Here is a 24,575-nt window from a genome sequence, read left to right on the forward strand (position 1 = left end):
ATGCTCTCCCACAGAGATCTGACACCTGCCCAGGTTCATTCCCTAATACCAAATCAAGTACAGCCTCTCCTCTTGTAGGCTTATTCACATACTGTGTCAGGAAGCCCTCCTGAACACACCTAACAAACTCCTCCCCATCTAAACCCCTTACCCTCGGGATATTCCCATCGATATTTGGGAAATTAAAATTTCCCATCACGATCACTCTGTTATTATCACATCTCTCCAGGATCTGCTTCCCAATCTGCTCCTCCACATCCCTGCTACTATTGGGCGGCCTATAGAAAACACCCAGTAAAGTTATTGACCCCTTCCTGTTGCGAACCTCCACCCATAGAGATTCCATAGACAATCTCTCTGTGGCGTCCCATCTTTTCTACAGCCGTGACACTATCCCTGATCAACAGTGCCACTCCCCCACCTCTTTTGCCTCCTTCCTTGTCCCTCCTAAAACATCTGAAACCCGGCATTTGAAGTATCCAGTCCTGTCCCTGAGATAACTAAGTCTCTGTAATGGCCACCACATCACACTTCCAAGTAGTGATCCACGCTCTAAGCTCATCCATTTTGTTCACTACACTCCTTGCGTTAAAATAAACACATCTCAACCCTTCGGTCTGAGCGCTCCCCTTCTCCGTCACCTGTGTATCCTCCCTCTCACACTGTCTACAAGTCCCTTTTATTTTTAAGCTAACCTCCTCTCTCCCAGTCCCTCATTTTGATTCCCACCCCCCAACCATTCCAGTTTAAACACTCCCCAGCAGCCTTAGCAAACCTTCCCACCAGGATATTGGTCCCCCTGGGATTGAAGTGAAACCCGTCCTTTTTGTACAGGTCGCACCTGCCCCTAAAGAGGTCCCAATGATCCAGGAACCTGAATCCCTGATCCCTGCTCCAATCCCTCAGCCACGCATTTATCCTCCACCTTATTCCGTTCCTTCCCTCACTGTCTCGTGGCACAGGCAGCAATCCCGAGATTACTACCTTTGCGTTCCTTCTTCTTAACTCCCTACCTAACTTTCTATATTCTCCTTTCATAACCCCTTCCCCATGGTTCATATTCTCCTTACATAACCCCTTCCCCATGATCATAGTTGATTTCCATCTCATCCTAACTCTACTTACCTGCCTTTTCCCCGTAGCCCTTTATCCCGCTTTTGACCAAATATTTATCTATCACTTTCTTGAATCCATTGATCGATTCTGCATCCACTGCACTCTCAGGCAGCGAGTTCCATAGATTGACAACCCTCTGAGAGAAGTAGCTTCTCCTTATCTAAGGGCGAGACGGTGGTGCAGTGGTTAGCACTGCTGCCTCACAGTGCCAGGGACCAGGTTCATATCCAGCCTCAGGTCACTGTCTGTGTGGAGTTTGCACTTTCTCCCCATGTCTACGTGGGTTTCCTCCATGTGCTCTGGTTTCCTCCCACAGTCCAAAGGTGTGCGGGTTAGGTTGACTGGCCATGCTAAATTGACCCTAGTGTCAGGGGGATTAGCAGGGTAAATAAAGGTTATGGGAAAAGGGCCTGGGTGGGCTTGTGGTTGGTACAGACTCGATGAGCCAAATAGCCTTCTTCTGTACTATAGGGATTCTATGATTCTTGAACCTCTCCCATTTTACTCTACAACTATAACCTCTTGTCCTAGACTGTTCTAGAAGGTGAAACATTTGGTTAACATTTACTTATCAATCCTGTTGAGTATTTTATGTATCTTAATTAAATCCCCCATCATTCTTCTGTATGCCAGTCTCTTGTGTGGCACCTTATCAAATGCCTTCTGGAAGTCCAGATAATGTGGCACCTTATCAAATGCCTTCTGGAAGTCCAGATAGATCACGCCCACAGGATCCCCATTATCTACCTTGCTGGTTACATCCTCAAAGAAATCTAGTAGGTTTGTCAAACAAGACTTGCCCTTCACAAAACTGTGCTGACACTGGTGAATTGAGCTTTGCTTTTCCAGATACTCAGTCACCTCCTCCTTAACGATTGACTTCAGCAACTTCCCACCAAAGAGGTCAAGCTGATTGGTCTACTGTTTCCCACTCTTTGCCTCTCTCCTTTCTTGAATAAGGATGTCACATTAGCACGTTTCCAGACCACCGGTACATTTCCGGAATCCAGGGAACTTTGGAATATCATAACTAATACATCCATTATCTCTGCTGTCACCTCCTTTAACACCCTAGGGTATAGGCCACCAGGTCCGGGGGACTTATCTACTTTTAAACCCTTCAGTTTACTGAGTACCTTCTCCCTGGTTATAGTAACTTCGATGTGGAGATGCCGGTGTTGGACTGGGGTAAGCACAGTAAGAAGTCTCACAACACCAGGTTAAAGTTCAACAGGTTTATTTGGTAGCAAATACCATAAGCTTTCGGAGCAATGCTCCTTCGTCAGATGGAGTGGTCTCTGTTCTCAAACAGGGAACAGACACAGAAATCAAATTACAGAATACTGATTAGAATGCAAATCTCTACAGCCAGCCAGGTCTTAAATGTACAGACAATGTGGGGGGAGGGAGCATTCAACACAGGTTAAAGAGATGTGTATTGTCTCCAGACAGTACAGCTTGTGAAATTGTGCAAGTCCAGGAGGCAAGCTGTGGGGGTTACTGATAATGTGACATAAATCCAACATCCCAGTTTAGACCGTCCTCATGTGTGCGGAACTTGGCTATCAGTTTCTGTTCAGTGACTCTGCGCTGTCGTGTGTCGTGAAGGCCGCCTTGGAGAACGCTTACCTGAAGATCCAAGGCTGAATGCCCGTGACTGCTGAAGTGCTCCCCCACAGGAAGAGAACAGTCTTGCCTGGTGATTGTCGAGCGGTGTTCATTCATCCGTTGTCGTAGCGTCTGCATGGTTTCCCCAATGTACCATGCCTCGGGACATCCTTTCTTGCAGCGTATCAGGTAGACAACGTTGGCCGAGTTGCAAGAGTAGGTACCGTGTACCTGGTAGATGGTGTTCTCACGTGAGATGATGGCATCCGTGTTGATGATCCGGCACGTCTTGCAGAGGTTGCTGTGGCAGGGTTGTGTGGTGTCGTGGTCACTGTTCTCCTGAAGGCTGGGTAGTTTGCTGCGGACAATGGTCTGTTTGAGGTTGCGTGGTTGTTTGAAGGCAAGAAGTGGGGGTGTGGGGATGGCCTTGGCGAGATGTTCGTCTTCATCAATGACATGTTGAAGGCTCCGGAGGAGCTTCTCCGCTCCGGGGAAGTACTGGACGACGAAGGGTACTCTGAGCAGAAACTGATAGCCAAGTTCCGCACACATGAGGACGGTCTAAACCGGGATGTTGGATTTATGTCACATTATCAGTAACCCCCACAGCTTGCCTCCTGGACTTGCACAATTTCACAAGCTGTACTGTCTGGAGACAATACACATCTCTTTAACCTGTGTTGAATGCTCCCTCCCCCCACATTGTCTGTACATTTAAGACCTGGCTGGCTGTAGAGATTTGCATTCTAATCAGTATTCTGTAATTTGATTTCTGTGTCTGTTCCCTGTTTGAGAACAGAGACCACTCCATCTGACGAAGGAGCATTGCTCCGAAAGCTTATGGTATTTGCTACCAAATAAACCTGTTGGACTTTAACCTGGTGTTGTGAGACTTCTTACTATAGTAACTTCACCAAGTTCCACTGCATTAACTGCAGTTTTTGAGACAGAATTATTTTCTACTGTGAAGAGAGAGAAAGATCTCCAGTGTTCTAGCCTTCACTGCCTGGATATCTGCATTGTAATCAAATACAACCTACTGGAATAATACGCCATTGTCTTCAACCATTTTGTATACATTCGAAAAAACATACCGTTTGTGAAAATTCTCCTTTACTTTTTAGTTCCTCTTCACCACTAAATACTAGGGGTGGAGTTGGTAGTTCTAAAGGCAAGAAGTACTCTTCAGTCTGTACTTCTTTCACATTGTTGGGCACTGTAGCTAAAATAGACAAAAAACAAGTAGTAATAAACCAGATTAATTACATTTTTGTCATTTATTTATATGAAGCAATCTCTTCCGGTATTGCACATTGGAGTAAAATCTTTTACTTAAAATCCAGTAAGTGCCTGTTTTTGTTGACTGTTTTCCCTCCATAATGGCCTTGTGCTATTGGATACAGATACATTGTACAATGGTTTATAAAATGATTAAATAGTATATGAAATGAAATCTGAAAAATTGGTTACTTCATTAATTTGAAGCTTGCAGAGAATTGTTTAGCTTTTGGCCATTAAATAGGACAATTCTGCCTCATTGTCAGCTGGTACTGTTAGCACTTAACTTCATATTTAGAGATTACACACACAACAGGAGGGAAACTATCATACACAGAAAGCAACAAGAAAACAAGCTATTAAGATGTTCCATACATGCAGTAGTCTTTTGTGCATTAATATGTTCTTTTATGGCTATTTCAATAAAGTTATAATATTGTAAGTAAGTCTTCAGACTATTATTTACATGATTACTTCATTCAGCAAGAAGCACGACAAATCCAACCCAGCCAATTACCGCCCCATCAGTCTACTCTCGATCATTAGTAAAGTGATAGAAGGGGACATCAACAGAGCTATCAAGCAGCACTTACTCAGCAATAACCTGCTCACAAATGATCAGTTTGGTTCTGCCAGGGTCACTCAGCTCCTGACCTTGTTACAGCCTTGGTTCAAACATGGACAAAAGACTTGAATGCCAGAGGAGTTGAGTTGAGAGTGACTGCCCTTGTCATCAAGGCAGCATTTGACTGAGTATGACATCAAGGAGCCCGAGCAAAATTAGAGTCAATGGGAATCAGGGGGGAAAACCTCCATTAGTTGGAGTCATACCTGGCACAAAGGAAGTTGGTTGTGGTGATTGGAGTTCAATCATCTGAGGTCCAGGACATCCTCAGGATAGTGTCCTTGGCCCAATCATCTTCAGCTGCTTTATCAGTGACCTTCCTTCCATCAAAAAGTCAGAAGTGGGATGTTCACTGATGACCGCATAATGTTCAGGACCATTTGCAACTCCTCTGATACTGAAGCAGTCCGTGTCCATATGCAGCAAGAGTTGGACATTATACAGGCTTGGGCTGACAAGTGGCAATTAATATTCCTGCCATGCAAGAATCAGCAATGACCATTTCCAACAAGAACTGATGTAACCATTGCTCTTTGACATTCAAAGACATCAGCATTGCTGAATCCCTCACTGTCAACATCCTACGGGTTACTATTAACCAAAAATGGAACTGCAGCAGCCATATAAATACTGTGGCTACCAGAGCAAGTCAAAGGCAAGGGATCCTGCAGCAAGTAACTCACCTCCTGACTCCCCAAGCCTGTCTGCTATCAACAAGCCCAAGTCAGGAATGTAATAGAATACTCTCCACTTGCCTGGATGAGTGCAGCTCCAATAACACTCAAGAAGCTTGACACCATCCAAGACAAAGCAGTCAGCTTGATTGCTACCCCCTGCTCAAACATTCACTCCCTTTACCACCGATGAACAGTGGCAGTCATGTGAACCATCTATAAGATGCACTGCAGGGACTCACCAAGGTTCCATTCCCACCTTCCAAACCCACGACCACTACTATCTAGGACAAGAGCAGCAGATACCTGAGAACTCCACCACCTGGAGGATCCCCTCCAAGTCACTCATCATTCACTTGGAAATATATTGCTGTTGGGTCAAAATTCTGGAAATCCCTTCCTAACAGCACTGTGGGTGTATCTATACCTCAGGGACCTCAGCGGTTCAAGGCTGCAGCTCACCACCGCCTTCTGAAGGGCAACATAGATGGGCAATAAATGCTGGCCTGGGCAGCGATACCCACATACCGCGAAGGAATTAAAAAAATCTATCAACATATATGCAGAGATGCACTAATCATAATAGCGCCGAGTCTGGGCCTAGAAACAAAGATAGACAATTTTATTTACCTCAATATGTCTTCCAAACAAAATATTTGTGTGTACACATATTTAACTCACCAAGGCTCCTTCGACACCACATTCCAAACCTGCAACCTTTATAGATAAGGGCAGCAATGCATGGGAACACTACCACTTGCAAGTTCCCCTGCAAGCCACACACCATTCTGACTTTGAACTATATCATCAGTCCTTCACTATCGCTGGATCAAAATCCTGGAACTCCCTTTCGAACAGCATTATGGATGTACCTACTCTACATGGATTGCAGTGATTCAAGGCAGCAGCTAACCACCACCTTCTCAAGGATAATTAAGGATTGGCAATAAATGCTGGCTTAGCCAGTGGTCCCTACATTCCGTGCAAGAATAAAGAAATATAAAAATCACCCATTGTGTTAATTGGGTCCATCTACATCTCCTAGTTCCCTCCATTGAGAAAAACTCCAGATTTCAATTCCCCTCTCCACATTAAAACTTTTTCATGTTCTACACCATCAGTGAGCAAAAATAAACCTTCAACCCCTCTCAAATGGGAGTAAGTTTACAGCCCTTAATCTCCCCACTTCATGGATTGTCTCACTTTGCCCCAGTGAACAAGATTTCAATCCTAGCCTTCTGATGAGTAAGATTTCTACCCCATTCATCACATCTTCATTACCCACCACTGCTGTGAAGTGCCGCCACCAATCTCAACCCCCAACCCCCTCCTTGTTGGTTGCTGTCTAACCCAGCACTGCTGCCACATTTTCCCCTCTCCAATTCACCATGAGCTGCAAATACCTCTCGTAGGTTACTTCTACCCTACTATATAACACACTTGACAGTAATGCCCGACTCTGATCCACAACACACCATAACATTTTATGTCCCACTGAACTTTCATGGTAATTATTTATTTTCATACATCATTATTGAAGCCATTAGGTTTTAGTTTTTACAGATAAACAAATGCAACTACAAAATATTGAAGAGCTGAAATTCATAGAACTTTACCCATCGTATCTGTGCTGACTATTCCACTTTCTAGCTCTTGGTCTGCAGCCTTGTAGATTACCGCACTTCAAGTGTAATATGGTGGTTAAATCTGGACATAGTAATCTGGTTGTGGCCTAACTAATACTTATTTACCTGTCATTCTAACTTCAGGGACCTGGAAACATGCACTTCAATGTCCCCTTTTTTTATTATCCTCTCAATTTTTTTAATATTCATTCATGGGATGTGTGCATCGCTGGCTGGTCTAGCATTTATTGCACATCTCAGAGCATTTAAGAGTCAACATTGTTGTGGATCTGGAATCACATCTAGGCCAGACCAGGTAAGGATGGTAGATTCCCTTCCCTAAAGGACATTAGTGAACCAGATGGGTGCTTACAACAATCGATTATGGTTTCAAGGTCATCATTGGAATTTGAATTCCCGATTTTGTACCGAATTCAAATTTCACCACCCGCCATGGTGGGATTCAAATGCAGGACCCCACAGCATTACCCTGGTTTTTGGATTATTAGTTCAGTGACAATGCCACTACACCATTACCTCCCCTTTATTCGATATTCCTTGCTTTGTTATCTCTTCTCTCAATGCAATATCTCACACTTACCAAATTGAATTCCATTTGCCACTTTTCCACCCACCTGACCAGTCCATTGATATCTTCTTGCAATCTACAGCTTTCCTTCTCACTATTAATCATTCCGGCAGTTTTTACAACTTTTGCCGCAAAGTTCTTAATCATGTCCCCTACATTCAAGTCCAAATCATTGAGATATACCAGACAAAACAAGGGGCCTAGTGCAGAGTTCTGAAAACAGTTTTCTATCATAAAAATACCTGCGACCACTATCCTATGCTTCCTGCCATGGAGCTGATTTTGATTCCAACTTGTCACTTCCCCTTGGTCCCCATGGACTCTTACCTTTCTGACCAGTCTGCTAAGGAAGACTTTATCAAAACAACAGAACACAAGAAATAGTAATAGACCACAAGGTCCATCGAGTTAGTTCCACCATTCAACGCGATCATAGCTGATCTTAGGCTATAACTCCACTTTCCTGCCGAGACACCAAAACTCAATCTATCTCAGCCATAAATATTATCAATGATGCAACACCCACAACTCTCTGGGCATAGAGAATTCCAAAGATTCACAACTCTTTGAGTGAATCATCTCAGTCTGAATGATTGAGCATCAACCCGAGATTGTGCCCCTTTGTTTTAGATTCCTCAACCAGTAGAAACAACCTCTCAGTATCTATCCTGTCAAGCCCTTTCAGTATCGTATGTTTCACTGGGATCAGCTCTCATTCTTCTAAACTCCAGAGAAGATAGGCCCAATTTACTTAGGCTCTCATCATTAGATAATCCCCTCATCTCAGGGACCAATCTAGTGAACCTTCCAATCCTTCCTTAAATATGGAGACCAAAACTGCACAGTGTGGTCTCACCAAACGCCTGTACAATTGTAGCAAGACTTACTTATTCCAATCCCCTTGCAAAAAAGGTCAACATGCCATATGCTTTGCTAATTTCTTGCTGCACCTGTATGCTAAATTTGAGTTCCTTGTAAGAGCGTACCCAACTTCCTCTGAACACCAAAATTTACAAGTTTCATGCCTTCTGAAACACATTCTGCTTTTCTATTCAAAGTGAATAACCTCACTCTCCCCCACTTTATGATCCATCTCCCATTTAGCTATTTAGCCACTTAACCTATCTTTGATTTGATTTATTATTGTCACATGTATTAGCATACAGTGAAAAATATTATTTCTTGCGCGCTATACAGACAAAGCATACCGTTCATAGAGATGGAAACGAGAGAGTGCAGAATGTAGTGTTACAGTTATAGCTGGGGAATAGAGAACGATGAAATTAATGCAAGATAGGTCCATTCAAATGTCTGACGGCAACAGGGAAGAAGCTGTTCTTGAGTCGGTTGTAGCTTCTCCGTGGCCTCCTCACAACTAACATTCCTACAAATAATCTTGCTAAAATTCACGGAGACGACATCAAACATGTCACCCACATTGATTCTCAATCGTTACCTCCTCAAAAAGTCAAATGCAATCTTCCCTGAACAAATCATTGTTGACTGTTCTTAATTAATGTGACCAAAGAAACTTGGCTTTTTAAGTTAGCTTAAAGCAATGGCCTTGGTCAAAGGTCTGCAATCAGGGTCGTTTTTCAGGTTTTTTGTTGAGTTGACAGCTTTTTTTGAAGTGTTTATTCGGGTTTTTTTTCATTTTTAAGGTCAGTTTGTTATTGAAGTTAACCCTTATACAGCAGTATTTAGTCCCAATTCTAATGAGTAAAGTTACAAAATAATACACAATAAATCTTTTTAAAAAGATGCAGTGCTCTGATTTTAAGATGATATAAATTTACTAATTTATCAAAATGGATGACTGACAAAAATATTCCTTTTTTATTTGCTGCTCATGTCTAAATGAACAAAACAGCGTTAGGATTACTTAAACCTGTATATGAAAGATTATCTTTTATAAAATGCACACAACTTTCATATTCAATTTAATATTGCCCTCGACAGGAATTTTAACAACAAGGAAAAAAATACCTTTTTTCTTAGGTATGCTTTCAGTATCTTTCTTTGGTGATGCTTTGAGTATGCGGTTGGCATAAATATTCTTTATATCTAGCTCCTTTTCCTTCCCCTTTGAATAAATATGAAAAAAACTTTACATTTTAGAAGAAACAGCCAAACACAGATAACATATACTTTTCACTAGCCCGACAATTATGTTGCTATAGGCACCTTGGCTAAGGTCAGCTAATTTAGAACAGTTTGCAATCAAACCTAGTTTTCTTGGGATGTAAAGCTAAGTTTCACACAGAGCAGTCAGCTTACTAATTGAGCTACTGGGGAGCTTAGCTTTAATGTTAAAAGTAAATCGTCTTTAAGTGATTAGATCAGCCCAGGTTACAGTTATCTTTCTGTGTGTTAGCTTTTCCATACGTTTTATTCAGCAGTTACTTTCTCTTGTCAGTGCTGTATGCAATACAATGTCTGAAATGAAGAGTACTAAAGCAGTGAAATCAAAAAAGGGAGCTTTATGAGGGAAATAAGGTTCTCAAACAAAATCAATACATCCTTCATGTCTTATCCATTCAATTAAAACTCATTTTAATTACAGGGAGTTGTAAGTATCTGGATATATAACTGCCAGTGGACTTTTTAAAACGTCCACATTCATTGGGACGGCACAGTGGCATAGTAGTTAGAACTGCTGCCTCACAGCACCTGGGTTTGATTCGAGCCTTGGGTGACTGTGTGAAGTTTGCAAGTTCTCCCTGTGTCTGCATGGGTTTCCTCCAGTTGCTCCAATTTCCTCCCACACTCCGAAGATGTGTGGGTTAGGTTGATTGGTCATGCTAAATTGCCCCTTAACGTCAGGGGTTTAGCAGGGTAAATACGTGGGGTTACAGGTATAGGGCCTGGGTGGAATTATTGTCGGTACAGACTCGATGGGCCAAATGGGCTCCTCCTGCACTTTAGGGATTGTATTGTATTTTCAGCTTTCAGTTGGCCTGAGATCACAGTAATGTTACAAAGGCTTAGAGTATATCTTGACCAGAAATATTTGCATATAATAAATAATTAAAAGTTAAAATGGCAATGAGCAAAAACAAATTCACTGGAGTAAATGAATTATAATCACACTTCTTCTCCAAACACTCCTACATTATTAGTCCAAAGATGTGCAGGTTAGGTTGATTGGCCATGCTAAAATTGCCCTTAGTGTCCTGGGATGCGTAGGTTAGAGGGATTAGTGGGTAAATATGTAGGGATATGGGGGTAGGGTCTGGGTGGGATTGTGGTCGGTGCAGACTCGATGGGCCAAATGGCCTCTTTCTGTGCTGTAGGGTTTCTAAGATTATGAAAATTAATTTGAAGCATGGTTGCCTTTTCAGTGCAAAATTTTCATTCGACTAAACTTAATTTGTCTATATATTTTAACAATATATTAAATTTATTCTGATTGGGTAGCTAACAACTTCACTGAATAAATTAAGGTTTTCCAGCATATTAACAATACACCAAGACAACAACTTTCACTTATTAGTCAAATAATGCCCGTTATACATTGTTGCCAACTGGTCAGAAAAAAATTCTTCCATTTGACAAAGCCTTTATAATGCAAAGTACCTTCAGTTTATGATTAAGATGCTGGATTGTCTCCTGGAGATTTTGGATGTTTTCCTGAGCCACATGCGCCTTCTTCCGCTCAGAGGCCACTTGCCTAAGGAAGCTGTTGTTAGTCAACCCCAAGTTTTTCTCCAGCTCCTTAATTTGAGAGATAAATTTAAGAAAATGAACTAGATGTTTCATATTGTCTTCAACTTTACCATACCCTTCAATATAAATTGTTTGTAATCTGTCTGGTTGCACTCAAGGTACGGGTTTCATTTGGGGCAGGACATAATTCTAATTACTATCAGATGTTCCACAAATTTACCACAGTTGATGCTATGAGCACGCAAAGGTTTGAAGAATTTGTGCTCGGCTTCCAGCTGGGAAGCCCAAGGCCTTCCTGTAATCCATTAGAAAAAGATTTCACCCACAGATTCAGCCGATTACACAACTACCCGATATTGAAGAAATTGGCTTTGAACAAAGGTCAACTCAGAATTATGAGTGCTCAGGGCTTCTGTTGCTCAGCAGGAAAAATAATTTCCTTTGGGAATCTGGGAAACAGGTCTAATTCCAATTAAAGGAGCAGGAGGAGATTGCTGCTTTATGGACAGAACGCCAAAATTTGATCTTCAGGATTCAGTTGTAAATATTATAACCTTGCATTTAAGGAATCAGACATTTCTATTCTAAATCAGAAAACAATTACAATGTCAGGATGCGCAAAAAATAAAACTAACTTTAGCTACATTTGGATAATTTGCTCAGGATAAATATTTATCTAACACCATCCTCCAAACTGAGGATATTGGGGACATTTCCAAGGAAGTAACTGAGGAGATTTTGAACTGAGGATTAAAAAAAAATAGTTTAATTTTTGTTGATGAAAATAGGCTGCAACATTTAATTTCCTACTCAAACTGAATCTTTCATAACACCACTGGCTGCAGCTGTGAACCACAACTCCCCTCATCAGGGTCAGGTCATTGATTGATCTTACTAATCATCTTGACAGCTTGCTTGGAATAAGGACAAATATTTGAAAGAAAGAGAGGGAGGGAGTAAACTGAAAGAGAGGGGGAGAGCAAGAGATGGGAAAGAATGGGGGTGGGGTGAGATAGAAGAGGGGGTTGGGCAGCGACTCCAAGTAGAAGTGCGTAGGGGAAGGAAGATGCAGGGGAGGAGAAGGATATGTAGTGGTGCGGGAGAGTCATGGCAGGGGAGAGGGTCAGGAAGTATAAGCGGAAAGGAGTTGATAACCTTTTGCCAGAACTGGAGATGTCACAGGTTTTAAGTTCAGAGGCAGGGAAAGAGGAAGTGGAGAAAAACAATCAAAGTCAAGAACTAAAGAAAGGCCTGCTAGGGAAGAACGCAGGGGAAGTTCATGCTTGTGGACTGAATAGAGATGTTCAGCAAAGCAATAACCCAGGTGATGAAAACACATGGATTGCATCACCTGTGCTTGCAAAGAAAGGTACTATGGGATTGTGTATTGTGGGTGGCGCTGGCCAATGTACCATGGATAGATTTTAAAAAACCTTGGATTGCTGAAGCTGAATGGAAGAAAATTGGCATTATGCCAATATTGGCGTAAAATGATTCATTGAATGAAGTGGCTGGGGCAGCACGGTGACACAGTGGTTAGCACTGCTGCCTCACAGCACCAGGGACCCGAGTTCAATTCCTGGCTTGGGTCACTGTCTATGCAGAGTCTGCACATTCTCCCTGTGTCTGCATGGGTTTCCTCCAGCTGCTCCAATTTCCTCCCACAGTCCAAAAGATGTGCTGGTTAGGTACATTGGCCATGCTAAATTCTCCCTCAGTATACCTGAACAAGCGCCGGAGTGTGGCGACTAGGGGATTGTTACAGTAATTTCATTCCAGTGTTAATGTAAGCCTGCTCGACATACAGATAAATAAACTTTAAACTAGGTGGCGAGGACAATCCCTTTTGTCAGTTAAGCCCTGCTGCCTTCCACACTAATATAGGTCTTCCCTTTAAGTTCTCTTCTCCCCTGCTCCTCTAACTTACTTGTCCCTGCATTTGCCTAAAACTTATTAAATAAGACCATAAGACATAGGAGCGGAAGTAAGGCCATTCGGCCCATCGAGTCCACTCCACCATTCAATCATGGTTGATTTCAACTCCATTTACCCGCTCTCTCCCCATAGCCCTTAATCAGACCATAATCTGTAATATCTTCCAGACAAAAGGCCATTGATCTGAAATATTAACTTTGCTTCTCTCTCCACAGATGCTGCCTGACTTGTCGACTATTCCCAGCATTGGGTGTCTCATTTCATAGGAATTACCATCTCATTGCAGACATCCTTGACACGCAATCCTGTCAATTTATTCTTTTGCAAGCAGTGGTTCTAGCAGACTGGATCACAAGAATACAATGAGTGACATTGTGCTAAGCAAGTTTGACCAAAATGAATATCATGTGACTTGAATTGCAGTGACACTGGGACATGGATTTTCTGCTCCCATTTGCATTGGGTGGGTTTGGTGACAGGAGCAGGAATATCTCAAAAAGTGCTCAGTTGCATTTTACGTTGGCATGAAAGCTTGCCGCAATTGTTCCCTCCCCAGTCAATGGTGGGCCACATTTCCCACTATTGAACATCTGAAACATCATTTGAATAGTATCATTCCCGGATTCTACCTCCACCCCTCCTGTCAGAAACATCTATCTACTGCAACGTGGTGTCAGAACGGTACAAAGCACAACGGGCTTCAAAAGTCATGCACCTGTTGAGCAGCTCTCCAATGGGAGCTCAGGGATGAAAAAAGTGCTTATGGAGAGGGTTACCAGGGTTTGACTCAGGAGATACCATGTTTGACTCTGCGGGTACTGGAGTAAGACTGGAGAGGAGGCCAAGAGATTGACTCTAGCGTGAGCCCCGCATTTAACCCTAATGACTTCCGTTAGGAGAGGGCTCCTAATCCCTGGCTGTGTGCCTAGGTCCGCATTGACAAGTGCGCCCCCACCCCACAACAGAGCAGCTTGGCTCACCAAAGGCAGGAGCAGAACCATGAAGACATTAGCACTAACCACTGCTGCCACCACTTCCCATGCTGGATTGGTGATCTTGCTGGCAGATTGACAGGTCTTTACCCAGAGCACAGGTATGTCACATTGTGATGGTCCTCCACATTGTGTCTAGCAGACAGCCTAGAGAGGTGCAGGTGAATTTCATGGCAGTATGCTTCTTTAGCTTTAGTAGCCACAAGTATGCTAGCTGTGTGCAGGGACAGTTTTTAAATATGGCGCCCTGATCATTAAGGCGCTGAGGTGAAGGCAAATCAGAAACCGCCCAATGATATGGTATGGAATCTGTGCATGAAAATTTTTGCCACACTAAGTGCTGCACTATATGGCATAAAACACTGCCATTGCTGTTGATAGGCTAAATGCTGCTTTTCCCGATTTCCAAGAAAACCTTGCCCTGGGTTTTCACCTCATTGCCTAATTAATATTCATTGTCAAAAACAGAATAAATGTTTCAGTTCTTAATCAGGATAGGTACTTTTGTTAGTGGTGGCTACTGGGATTGACTGAAGAAATGACTCTGCTTTCCTACAAATAATTTGTTCCCACCTTCTCAAGAGCAATAAATGCTGGCCAAGCCAGTAATGTGAAAGAATCAAATAAATTAATACACAAACTGCATCTGGGCTTTTGACAATCTAGGCACAGCTATTGTCCTCATTGAGTCAAGCCTTAATTACATCACTAACATAAGCACAAGTCCTGTTAGGCGTTTTCAACATTAGAACCAATAAAAATATTAGGTCAATTTTACTTGCGCCTATTCAAAGCATTGTTCAGAAGTGATCCAGAAGATGAGGGAAAAAGTTGCTAAACATTTTGTTATTCTTTTCTCAACGTACATGGAATCAATAAATCCCTGTATGACAACAGGCTTTATATACATACAAAGAACAAAGAAGAGTACAGCACAGGAACAGGCCCTTCGGCCTCCAAACCTGTGCCGATACATGGTAAGCATCCAGATTCACCTCCCAACAAATGGAAAAATTCGTATCGAGCTACTACCCAAAAATGTGTCAGATGAGGAGCAGAAAAGGCAAACGTAACAGTCTTACAAAAGCATTACCTTCAATTTTCTTTCACTCTCTTCCATTTTGACTTCAGCTTTGGCAAGTTTCTGTGCCAGTTCATCTCGTTCCACCAGATGTTTGTCCTCTGAAAGTTTCTTTAATTTCTGCAGAGAGCTTCTAGTACGATAAAGTTCCTCCTCGGTGTCTTTCAATTGTTTTTCAACTGCTCTTTCTTTCTCCTGTGATTTCCGAAGTCGTTCTCGAAGTACCCTAACCTCATCATTGTGACGGGATATGAGCATCGAGATCTCATTTTCTGTGTCCTCAAACTTATTGAGGGCTCTCTCTTGTCTGTACTGGAGTCGCTTTAGGATTTTATTTTCCTTCTGCAAATCCTCCAGTTTAGCCTGTAATTCAGTAACCTCATTTCGTAGTTCATTAATTTTCAGCAGCCTAGCAGATAACATGCGCTTAGTCACCAAGTCCACCTCTTTGTGAACAGTTTCTTTGTTTAAGCTCTGGGTACAGGATCCCCAACGGCGACCACCACGGTTTGCTGCTTGCCTGGAACTAGATTTCCCATTAGCTGCAAAGCATATTGAAGGCATGATTAAACTGAAACTTGATCAGATTAAGACAAAAACTTCATTAAAACAGGGACAACAGATCATTCAAATATCCACATTAGCACAAATCCAAACTATTATCCATATAAGCTGGAACACTGCACAAACTCAAAAATTAAGAGCTAAGCAAACAACCTGGCATCAACTGAAAACAATTTACAGTTATAAGCAAGTGACAGACAATGCCAGAATTTCTGACGTATTTTCAGCTAATCTCCTGTTAAATATGTTAAAGGAAAACAATATAATTTGATGTTTAGTCAACATATTTATACAAAAAGTATTCAACTTGTAAAAGTCCAGTGTGAAGTTGCTAACTGGAAAAAATATAGGAAGCAAAAGAGCGAGAATTGATACTTCAGTGTCTGGAAGGGGAAGCTTCAACAATATTTAGCAGTCTCATTCTTACTGCTAAAATGCACCACAAGCAAAATAAAAATCTCAAGAGCTCCTCATTTTACCAGACACTGTTTTGAGACATCTTACCAGACACTGAGGGTGCTGCAGCTCACTGCTGATGCGATACTTCAACAGTATTCACTGGATGTGCAAGGCTATGGGAAAACTTGTAAAATGGCAGAATTTTAATTATTGAAGAACATGGGGTGTGGTAAACCAAGAGTGGATTTCATAAAAAGCAGCAAAAACGTAAACTGAGCGCACTGCAGCTCTGGTAAAAACAAATGCACTTACATAAGCAAAGTCAAATCTTCATAAAAAACTGCTTTCATAGTCATGCTGCCTTTTCACTAAAAGGACTCCAACTGTATCTCTATGACAACACTGCTGAGATTCAGCACATCCGACATGACATGCCAACAAGAATACGTCTGGCATTGAAAGCAAAATGAATGTGAGGTCCCTAAAATACTCTCCCATCAAACAATGTTGGAAGAGAGTAAAAAAATCTAGCTAAATAAAAATCTATACTGGCCAGTTAAATCAGCCAATTTAAGATGGGTGAATAGTGATGCCAAAATTAACCCCAGCATTACTGGGTTGAAGGAGGGTGATTAAGAAATAGAAAAGAGATACAAGGAAACAAACAAGAGAAATTTCATCTTGTTGCTTTCTAGCGACCCCTACTGATATTCCAAGTACATCAACACTGTTTACCATCAGAAAATATTAGTGCACAGTATATATCTGCATAGATTAAAAAGGGCCACTCAGATCAGCTGACTTTGGCTCTCTCATACCATGGAGCTATGTTACGGTCCCCAGTGGAAAATGAAAGAGATGGCAAGAAGAAGAATCAAAGTTTACCATAAAAGCTGATGTACAGACAGTCCTCAGACTAAAGACACAATTGGCTCCTGAAAACCGAGTCTTAAGTCGAGATGTTATACGTCGGAGACAATTTTCCAGTCAGAACAATGTTACAGTGGAGAATTGGCTCCTGAACCGAGGCCCCATAACCCATTTTCACCAAAATAACTCAGACTTTTGTACTCAATTAATTATTTAAAAAAGTATTATAAAACATAAATTTTAAGAAAAAGTTTGGAAATAAAAAGATTCACCAAGTAAAAATGTCTTGGAACAGCAGAAATGCCTTGAGTCAGGTAATCGGCTGGGCAGCACAGAATGTCAATGCACATGTATGAATACTTGAACTTGTTCACTGTCGTGCGTCATAAAGTTAAACCCAGCGTTGTAACTTTGAAACAGGGTACAAATTTATAAATGCTGTATCATTCATCGTTAACTCAAACATCATAAACAAAGAGCAAAGAGAACAAGGAACAGTACAGCACAGGAACAGGCCCTTCGGCCCACCAAGCCTCCGTCGACACATGACGCCTTTCTAAACTAAAAACCTTTTGTCTCTACGCAGGGTCCATATCACTCTATTCCCTGCCTGTTCATGTTGGTGTCAAGACACCTCCGAAATGTTGCTATTGTATCTGCTTTTACCACCTCCTCTGGAATCACATTCCAGGCCCTTGCCACCCTGTGTGTAAAAAAACATGCCTCTCACAGCTCCTTTAAACTTATCCCCTTTTACCTTAAGCTTATATAGAAATGGTCAAAAGCGTCAAGTTTTTAGCGATCCAGATCACCAACAACCTATCCTGGTCCCCCCATGCCAACACTATAGTTAACAAAGCCTACCAACACCTCTACTTTCTCAGAAGACTAAGGAAATTTGGCCGGTCGACTACGACTCTCACCAACTTTTACAGATGCACCATAAAAAGCTTGGTATGGCTCCTGCTCTGCCCAAGGCCGCAAGAAACTACAAAATGTCATGGATGTAGCCCAATCCATCACACAAACCAGCCTCCCATCTATTGACTCTGTCTACACTTCCCATTGCCTCAGCAAAGGAGCCATTGCAGACCCCACGCACCCCGGACATACTCTCCTTCCACCTTCTTCCATTGGGAAAAAGGTACAAAAGTCTGAGGTCATGTACCAGCCGACTCAAGAACAGCTTCTTCCCTGCTGCCATCAGACTTTTGAATGGACCTACCAAGCATTAAGTTGATCTTTCTCTACAACCTAGCTATGACTGTAACACTACATTCTGCATTCTCTCATTTCCTTCTCTATGAATGGTATGCTTTGTCAGTATAGCACGCAAGAAACAATACTTTTCACTGTATACTAATACATGCGGCAATAATAAATCAAATCTATGTCCTCTAATAATTAACATTTCGACCCTGGGAAAAAGATTTGACTATCCAAGCCTCTCATAATTTTGTAAATTTCTATCAGGATGCCCCTCAGCCTCCAACGTTCAAGTGAAAACATACTAAGTTTGTCCAATTTCTCCTCACAGCTAATATCCTCCAAAACAGGCAACATCCTGGTAAACCTTTTCTGTACCCCCTCCAAAGTCTCCACAAACTTCTGGTAGTGCAGTGACCAGAACTGTACACAATGTCCCAAATGTGGCCTAACTAAAGTTCTATTCAGCTCCAACAGGACTTGCCAATTTTTATTATCTATGCCCCGACTGATGAAGGCAAGCAACCTTCTTGGCCACCTGATCCACTTGTGTTGCCACTTACAGGGCACTGTGGACTTAGTACACCTAGGTCCCTTTGTATGTTAAACTTCTTAGGGTTCTGCCATCTACGGTATACTTCCCTCTTGCATTAGACCTTCCAAAATGCATCACCTCACATTTGTCCAGATTAAATTCCATTTGCCATTTCTCCACCCAAGTCTCCAGCCTATCTATATCCTCTGGCAATCCTCCTCATGGTCTGCAGCTCTCCCAATCTTTGTGTTGTCCGCAAGCTTACAAATCAGACCACCTACATTTCATAAAAACACCCTTCCACTGCTACTCCTAATGGAATGGAGCTGGGATTTTTGTTTAGGTGCATAGGGTCATATGATAATGTGGATAATGGGAGGAGCTAGGTATGTAGCAGACAGAGAAAAACAGCTATCTGTTCAGTTTCTGGCTGGGGTTGTTTCAAGTCAGACATCTGCAAGCTGCACTGAAAACCAAAACCTCTCTGAAAGCTTCAAGGCTGTTGACATAAGTTATAGCAAGTATGCTTAGTTTGCTAAATGTATTTAAAGTGTCATTTACATTGAAGAGGAAATGTTGCTTATTTGGAACTGAAATGGAGATAAGTGAAAAATTAGAGTTGTTTCCTTTCATTTTTCAACTATTGTTTAACTGGTAAAAGTTAAGCTGCTTGACTTTGTTAGAGTTATATTTAAACTATGTTGTGAATAAAGCTTGTTTTGATAAAAGATCCCTAATTTTGTCAGTAGAATTACTGCTGGAGCAAAGCATCCTATCCTCACATTTATGCCAAAATAGAAAAATTGTTGGGGGTCAGGTTTCATAATATACCTTGAGGTTCAGGTCCAGGACCCTAACAATATGGCTACTCCAATTTAGTTTCTGGGCAATGGTAACTCCCAGAACTTTGATAGTGGGGAATTCAGTGATGGTAATGCCATTGAATGTCATCAGAGAATTGTTATGGCGCAGGAGGTCGTCATTTGGTCCATTTTGCCTGCACTAGCTCTCCAAACGAGTATCATGACTTGGTGCCATTCCCTTTCTTTTCCCCGTACCATCTAATGCCAGTCATTGAATGCCTCGATTGAACTTGCTCTATCACATTTCTAGGCAATGTAGTCCAGACCTGAACCAGTGTGTGTGAAAAGATTTTTCTCACATCACATTTGCCTCTTTTACAAATTATTTTAAATCTGTGCCCTCTCATTCTTGATTCTTTTATGAGGGGGAACAGTTTCTCCCAATCTCCTCTGTCCAGCCCCCTCTTAATTTTGAATGTCTCTATCAAATCTGCTTAGCCTTCTTCCTCTCCAAGAAGAACAGTCCCAAGCTCTCCAATCTATCCTCATAACTTGAAGTTTCTCATCACTGGAACCATCCTGTAAACCTCTTCTGCGCTCTCTTCAATGAGTTCACATCCTTCCTATTGTATGGTTTCAGAATTGTACACAATATTCTAGCTAAGGTCTTACTAGTGTCTTGTATAAGTTCAGCAATACCTCCGTGCTGTTGTACTTTATGTCCCATTAATAAAGCCCAGAATACTATATACTTTATTAACTGCTCTCTCCACCCTTCCTGCTACCTTCAATGCACATATAGAACATAGAAAAAATACAGCACAAACAGGCCCTTCGGCCCACAAGTTGCGCCGGTCATGTCCCTACCTACCTAGGCTTATATATAGGCTTACCTGTAACCCTCAATCCTATTAAGTCCCATGTAATCATCCAGGAGTCTCTTAAAAGACCCTATCGAGTTTGCCTCCACCACCATTGATGGCAGGTGATTCCACTCACCCACCAGCCTCTGAGTGAAAAACTTACCCCTGACATCTCCTCTGTACCTACTCCCCAGCACCTTAAACCTGTGTCCTCTCGTAGCAGCCATTTCAGCCCTGGGAAAAAGCCTCCGAGAATCCACCCGATCTATACCTCTCAACATCTTGTACACCTCTGTCAGGTCACCTCTCATCCTTCGTCTCTCCAAGGAGAAAAGACCGAGCTCCCTCAGCCTATCCTCATAAGGCATGCCAACCAATCCAGGCAACATCCTTGTAAATCTTCTCTGCACCCTTTCAATCATTTCCGCATCCCTCCTGTAATGAGGCGACCAGAACTGAGCACAGTACTCCAAGTGGGGTCTGATGAGGGTCTTATAAAGCTGCATCATTATCTCCCGACTCTTAAACTCAATCCCTCGATTGATGAAGGCCAGCACACCATACGCCTTCTTAACCACCTCCTCTACCTGCGAGGCCGATTTAAGAGTCCTATGGACCCGGACCTCAAGGTCCTTCTGATCCTCTACACTGCTAACTGTCTTACCCTTGATATTATACTCCTTCATCCCATTTGACCTGCCAAAATGGACCACTACACATTTATCCTGGTTGAAGTCCATCTGCCACTTCTCCGCCCAGTCTTGCATCCTATCTATGTCATGCTGCAGCTTCTGACATCCCTCCAACCTATCCATAACACCACCAACCTTCGTGTCATCGGCAAACTTACCAACCCATCCCTCCACTTCCTCATCCAGGTCATTTATGAAAATGACAAGCAGCAAGGGTCCCAGAACAGATCCCTGGGGCACTCCACTGGTGACCGACCTCCATTCAGAAAAAGACCCAACTACAACCACTCTCTGCCTTCTGCAGGCAAGCCAGTTCTGAATCCACAAGGCAACAGCCCCTTGGATCCCATGCCCTCTCACTTTCTCGAGAAGTCTTGCATGGGGGACCTTATCGAACGCCTTGCTGAAGTCCATGTAAACCACATCTATCGCTTTTCCTTCGTCAATGTGTTTAGTCACATTTTCAAAGAACTCCACCAGGCTCGTAAGGCACGATTTGCCTTTGACAAAGCCAGATATACCCGAGGTTCCTCTGTTCCTGCATTCCATTAAGAATTTTATCCCTTATTTTGTATTGTCCTTTCATATTCATCCTATTAAAATGCATCACCTCACACTTCTTTGCAATGAACTTCGCCTGCCAGCAATCTGACTACTCCACCAACTTGGCTATGACATTTTGAGGTTCTACACTCTTCTTCATAGTTTACAATATTTTCAAGTTTTGAGTCATCCACAAACTTTGAAATTATCCCCTGCACATCAAGATCTGGTTCATAACATACATCAGAAAAAGCAAGGATTCCCAATATCAAACCCAGGGGAACACCACTACAAACCTCCCTCCAGCTGAAAAATATCCACTGACCATTTCTCCCTGCTTCCTATTATTCAACCAATTTTGTATCCACTTTGTTACTGTCCCTTTTATTCCATGAGCTACAATCTTTCTCAAATCTGTTGTGCGGCACTCTATCAAAGGTCTTCTGAAAGTCCATGTATACCACATCAACAGTATTGCTCTCATCGACCCTGTTACCTCCTCAAAAAACTGCAGCAAGTTAGTTAGACACGATTCCGATCAACCCACATTTGTCCATATGACTACTAATTCTATCTAGAATTTGCCCACCACCGATGTTGAACTGAGTGGCTCATAATTGCTGAGAATATCGTGGCAATCTTTTTTGAACAAAGGAGTAACATTTTCAATTTGCTAATCCTTTGGCACCTTCCCTGAGTCTAAGAAGATCATGACCTGCAATTTCTATCTTTAATCTCTTCAATATCCTTAGATGCACCTCATCTGGTCTCAACTTGCAGTACTGGCAGTCTATTTATTCAACACCTCATCCTTATCAATTTTGAATTCTTCCAGGGACAGAGTATTCATGTCTGTTACTTTTTTTTGGTAACATCTACCCTCCTTGATAAGATAGATACATAATATTCATTTAATACCTCCGCCATGCCCCAGCCTTCATGTGTAAATTCTTTTAGGTCCTTAATAGGCCCCACTCCTCCTTTAATCACCCTTTTACTATTTATATGCCTATGGAAGACTTTAGGGCAATGGCAAGATTCTTCGTTTGAGATGGTCATTGCCTGACACTTAAGTGACAAGTAATATTCATGCCACATATCAATCTAAGCCTAAACGTTGTCCAGGTCTTGCTGCTTTTGGACATGAATTGCTTCAGTATATCAGGAGTCACAACTGATGCTAAATGCTGTGCATTCATTAGCAAACATCCGCACTTCTGAACTTAATGACGGAAGATCATTGATGAAGCAGCATTGATGGTTGGGCCCAGAAGGCTACACTGAGAAACTTCAGCAGTCATGTCCTGGAACTGAGCTGATGGACCTTCAACAACCATAACATCCTCCTTTATGCTCTGCATGACTCCAACCAGTGGAGAACTTTCACCAATTCCCATTGCCTTCAGTTTTGTTCAGGCTCCTCGAAGCTATGCGTGGCCTTGATGTCAAAGGCATCCACTCCCACCTCACCTCTGGAGCTCAGCTCTTTTGTCCATGCTTGAATCAAGGCTGTAATAAGGTCAAAAGCTGAGTGTCCCTGGTGGAACCCAAACTGAGCGTCAGTAAGCAGGTTATTGCTGAGCAAACGCCACCTGAAAGCACTGTTGATGGCCCCTTTCCATTACTTTAATAATGATTGAGAGCAAACTGATGGGCCAGTATTGGCTGGGTTGAATTTGTACTGCTTTTTGTGGACTGGACATACTGATTTTGTAGACTGGACATACATGGGTAATTTTCCACATTGCTGGGTAGATGCCAGTGTTGCAGCTGTACTGGAAGAGTTTGGGTAGGGGTTCTACAAGTTCTGGAGCACATGTCTTCAGTACTATTGCGGAAGATTGTCAGAGCCCATATACTTTGTTGTATCCAGTATATTCCGCCATTTCCTGATAACACGTGGGGTGAATCAAATTGGCTGAAGACTGCCATCTCTGATGCTGGAGACCTCTGGAGGAGGCAGAGATGGATCATCCAAAATGGCACTTCTGGCTGAAGATTATTGAAAATGTTATCTTTTGCACTGATGTGCGGGGCTCCCCCATCATTGAGGATGGGAATATTTGTGAAGCCTCCAGTTAGTTGTTTAGTTGTCACCCACATGTTCACAATTGGATGAGATCACTTGCTGCTTAGCACACAAGTAGTCCAGTGTTGTATTTTCACCAGGTTGGCACCACATTTTTAAGTATGCCTGGTGTGGCTCCTGGCATGCCTTCTTGCACTCTTCATTGAGCCAGGGTTGATCCCCTGGCTTGGTGGTAATAGCAGAGTGGAGGATATGCCGGATCATAAGGTTAGAGTGTGGTCAAGTACAATTCTGCCATTCCAGTCGATGGCACACAGTGCCTCATGGATGCCCAGTCTTAAATTCTGTTGGGAATCTATCCCATTTAGCACAGTGGTAGTGCCACACAACATGACAGGGGTATGCTTAATGTGAAGGTGGGACTTTGTCTTGGCAAGGACTAGGGCTGTGGCCATTCCTACAGTAAGAAGTCCAACAACACCAGGTTAAAGTCCAACAGGTTTATTTGGTAGCAAAAGCCACGAGTTTTCGGAACAGGCTGTCCCTTCGTCAGATTGGCTGAAGACTGCCATCTCTGATGCTGTTCCGAAAGCTCGTGGCTTTTGCTACCAAATAAACCTGTTGGACTTTAACTTGGTGTTGTTAGACTTCTTACTGTGTTTACCTCAGTCCAACGCCGGCATCTCCACATCATGACTGCCATTCCTACAGATATTGTCATGGGCAGATGTATCTGCGGCAGGCAGGTTGGTGCAGAAGTGATCAAGTATGTTTTTCCCTCTTTCTGGTTCCCTCACCGCATGCTACAAATCAAGTCTAGCAGCCAAGTCTTTCAGGTCTCGGCCAACTCACTTTGTTCTGACTCGACGCTACCAAGCCACT

At 42.5% G+C, this 24,575-nt stretch overlaps 1 protein-coding gene across 3 annotated transcripts in view; it reads right to left on the reverse strand.

Moving 5' to 3' along the window:
* Positions 1–24,575, reverse strand: part of lca5 (lebercilin LCA5) — an 84,097-nt gene that overhangs the window by 38,614 nt on the left and 20,908 nt on the right. For all 3 annotated transcript variants that reach the window (XM_078212441.1, XM_078212442.1, XM_078212443.1), the window contains 4 exons: positions 15,202–15,731; positions 11,092–11,229; positions 9,502–9,598; positions 3,819–3,946 (listed from right to left, as the gene is read on the reverse strand). In XM_078212441.1, coding sequence (XP_078068567.1) covers positions 3,819–3,946; positions 9,502–9,598; positions 11,092–11,229; positions 15,202–15,731 — 893 coding nt within the window. The remainder of the gene's footprint in view (positions 1–3,818; positions 3,947–9,501; positions 9,599–11,091; positions 11,230–15,201; positions 15,732–24,575) is intronic.

This window comes from Mustelus asterias, chromosome 5, assembly GCF_964213995.1.
Source record: "Mustelus asterias chromosome 5, sMusAst1.hap1.1, whole genome shotgun sequence".
Taxonomy (NCBI): domain Eukaryota; kingdom Metazoa; phylum Chordata; class Chondrichthyes; order Carcharhiniformes; family Triakidae; genus Mustelus; species Mustelus asterias.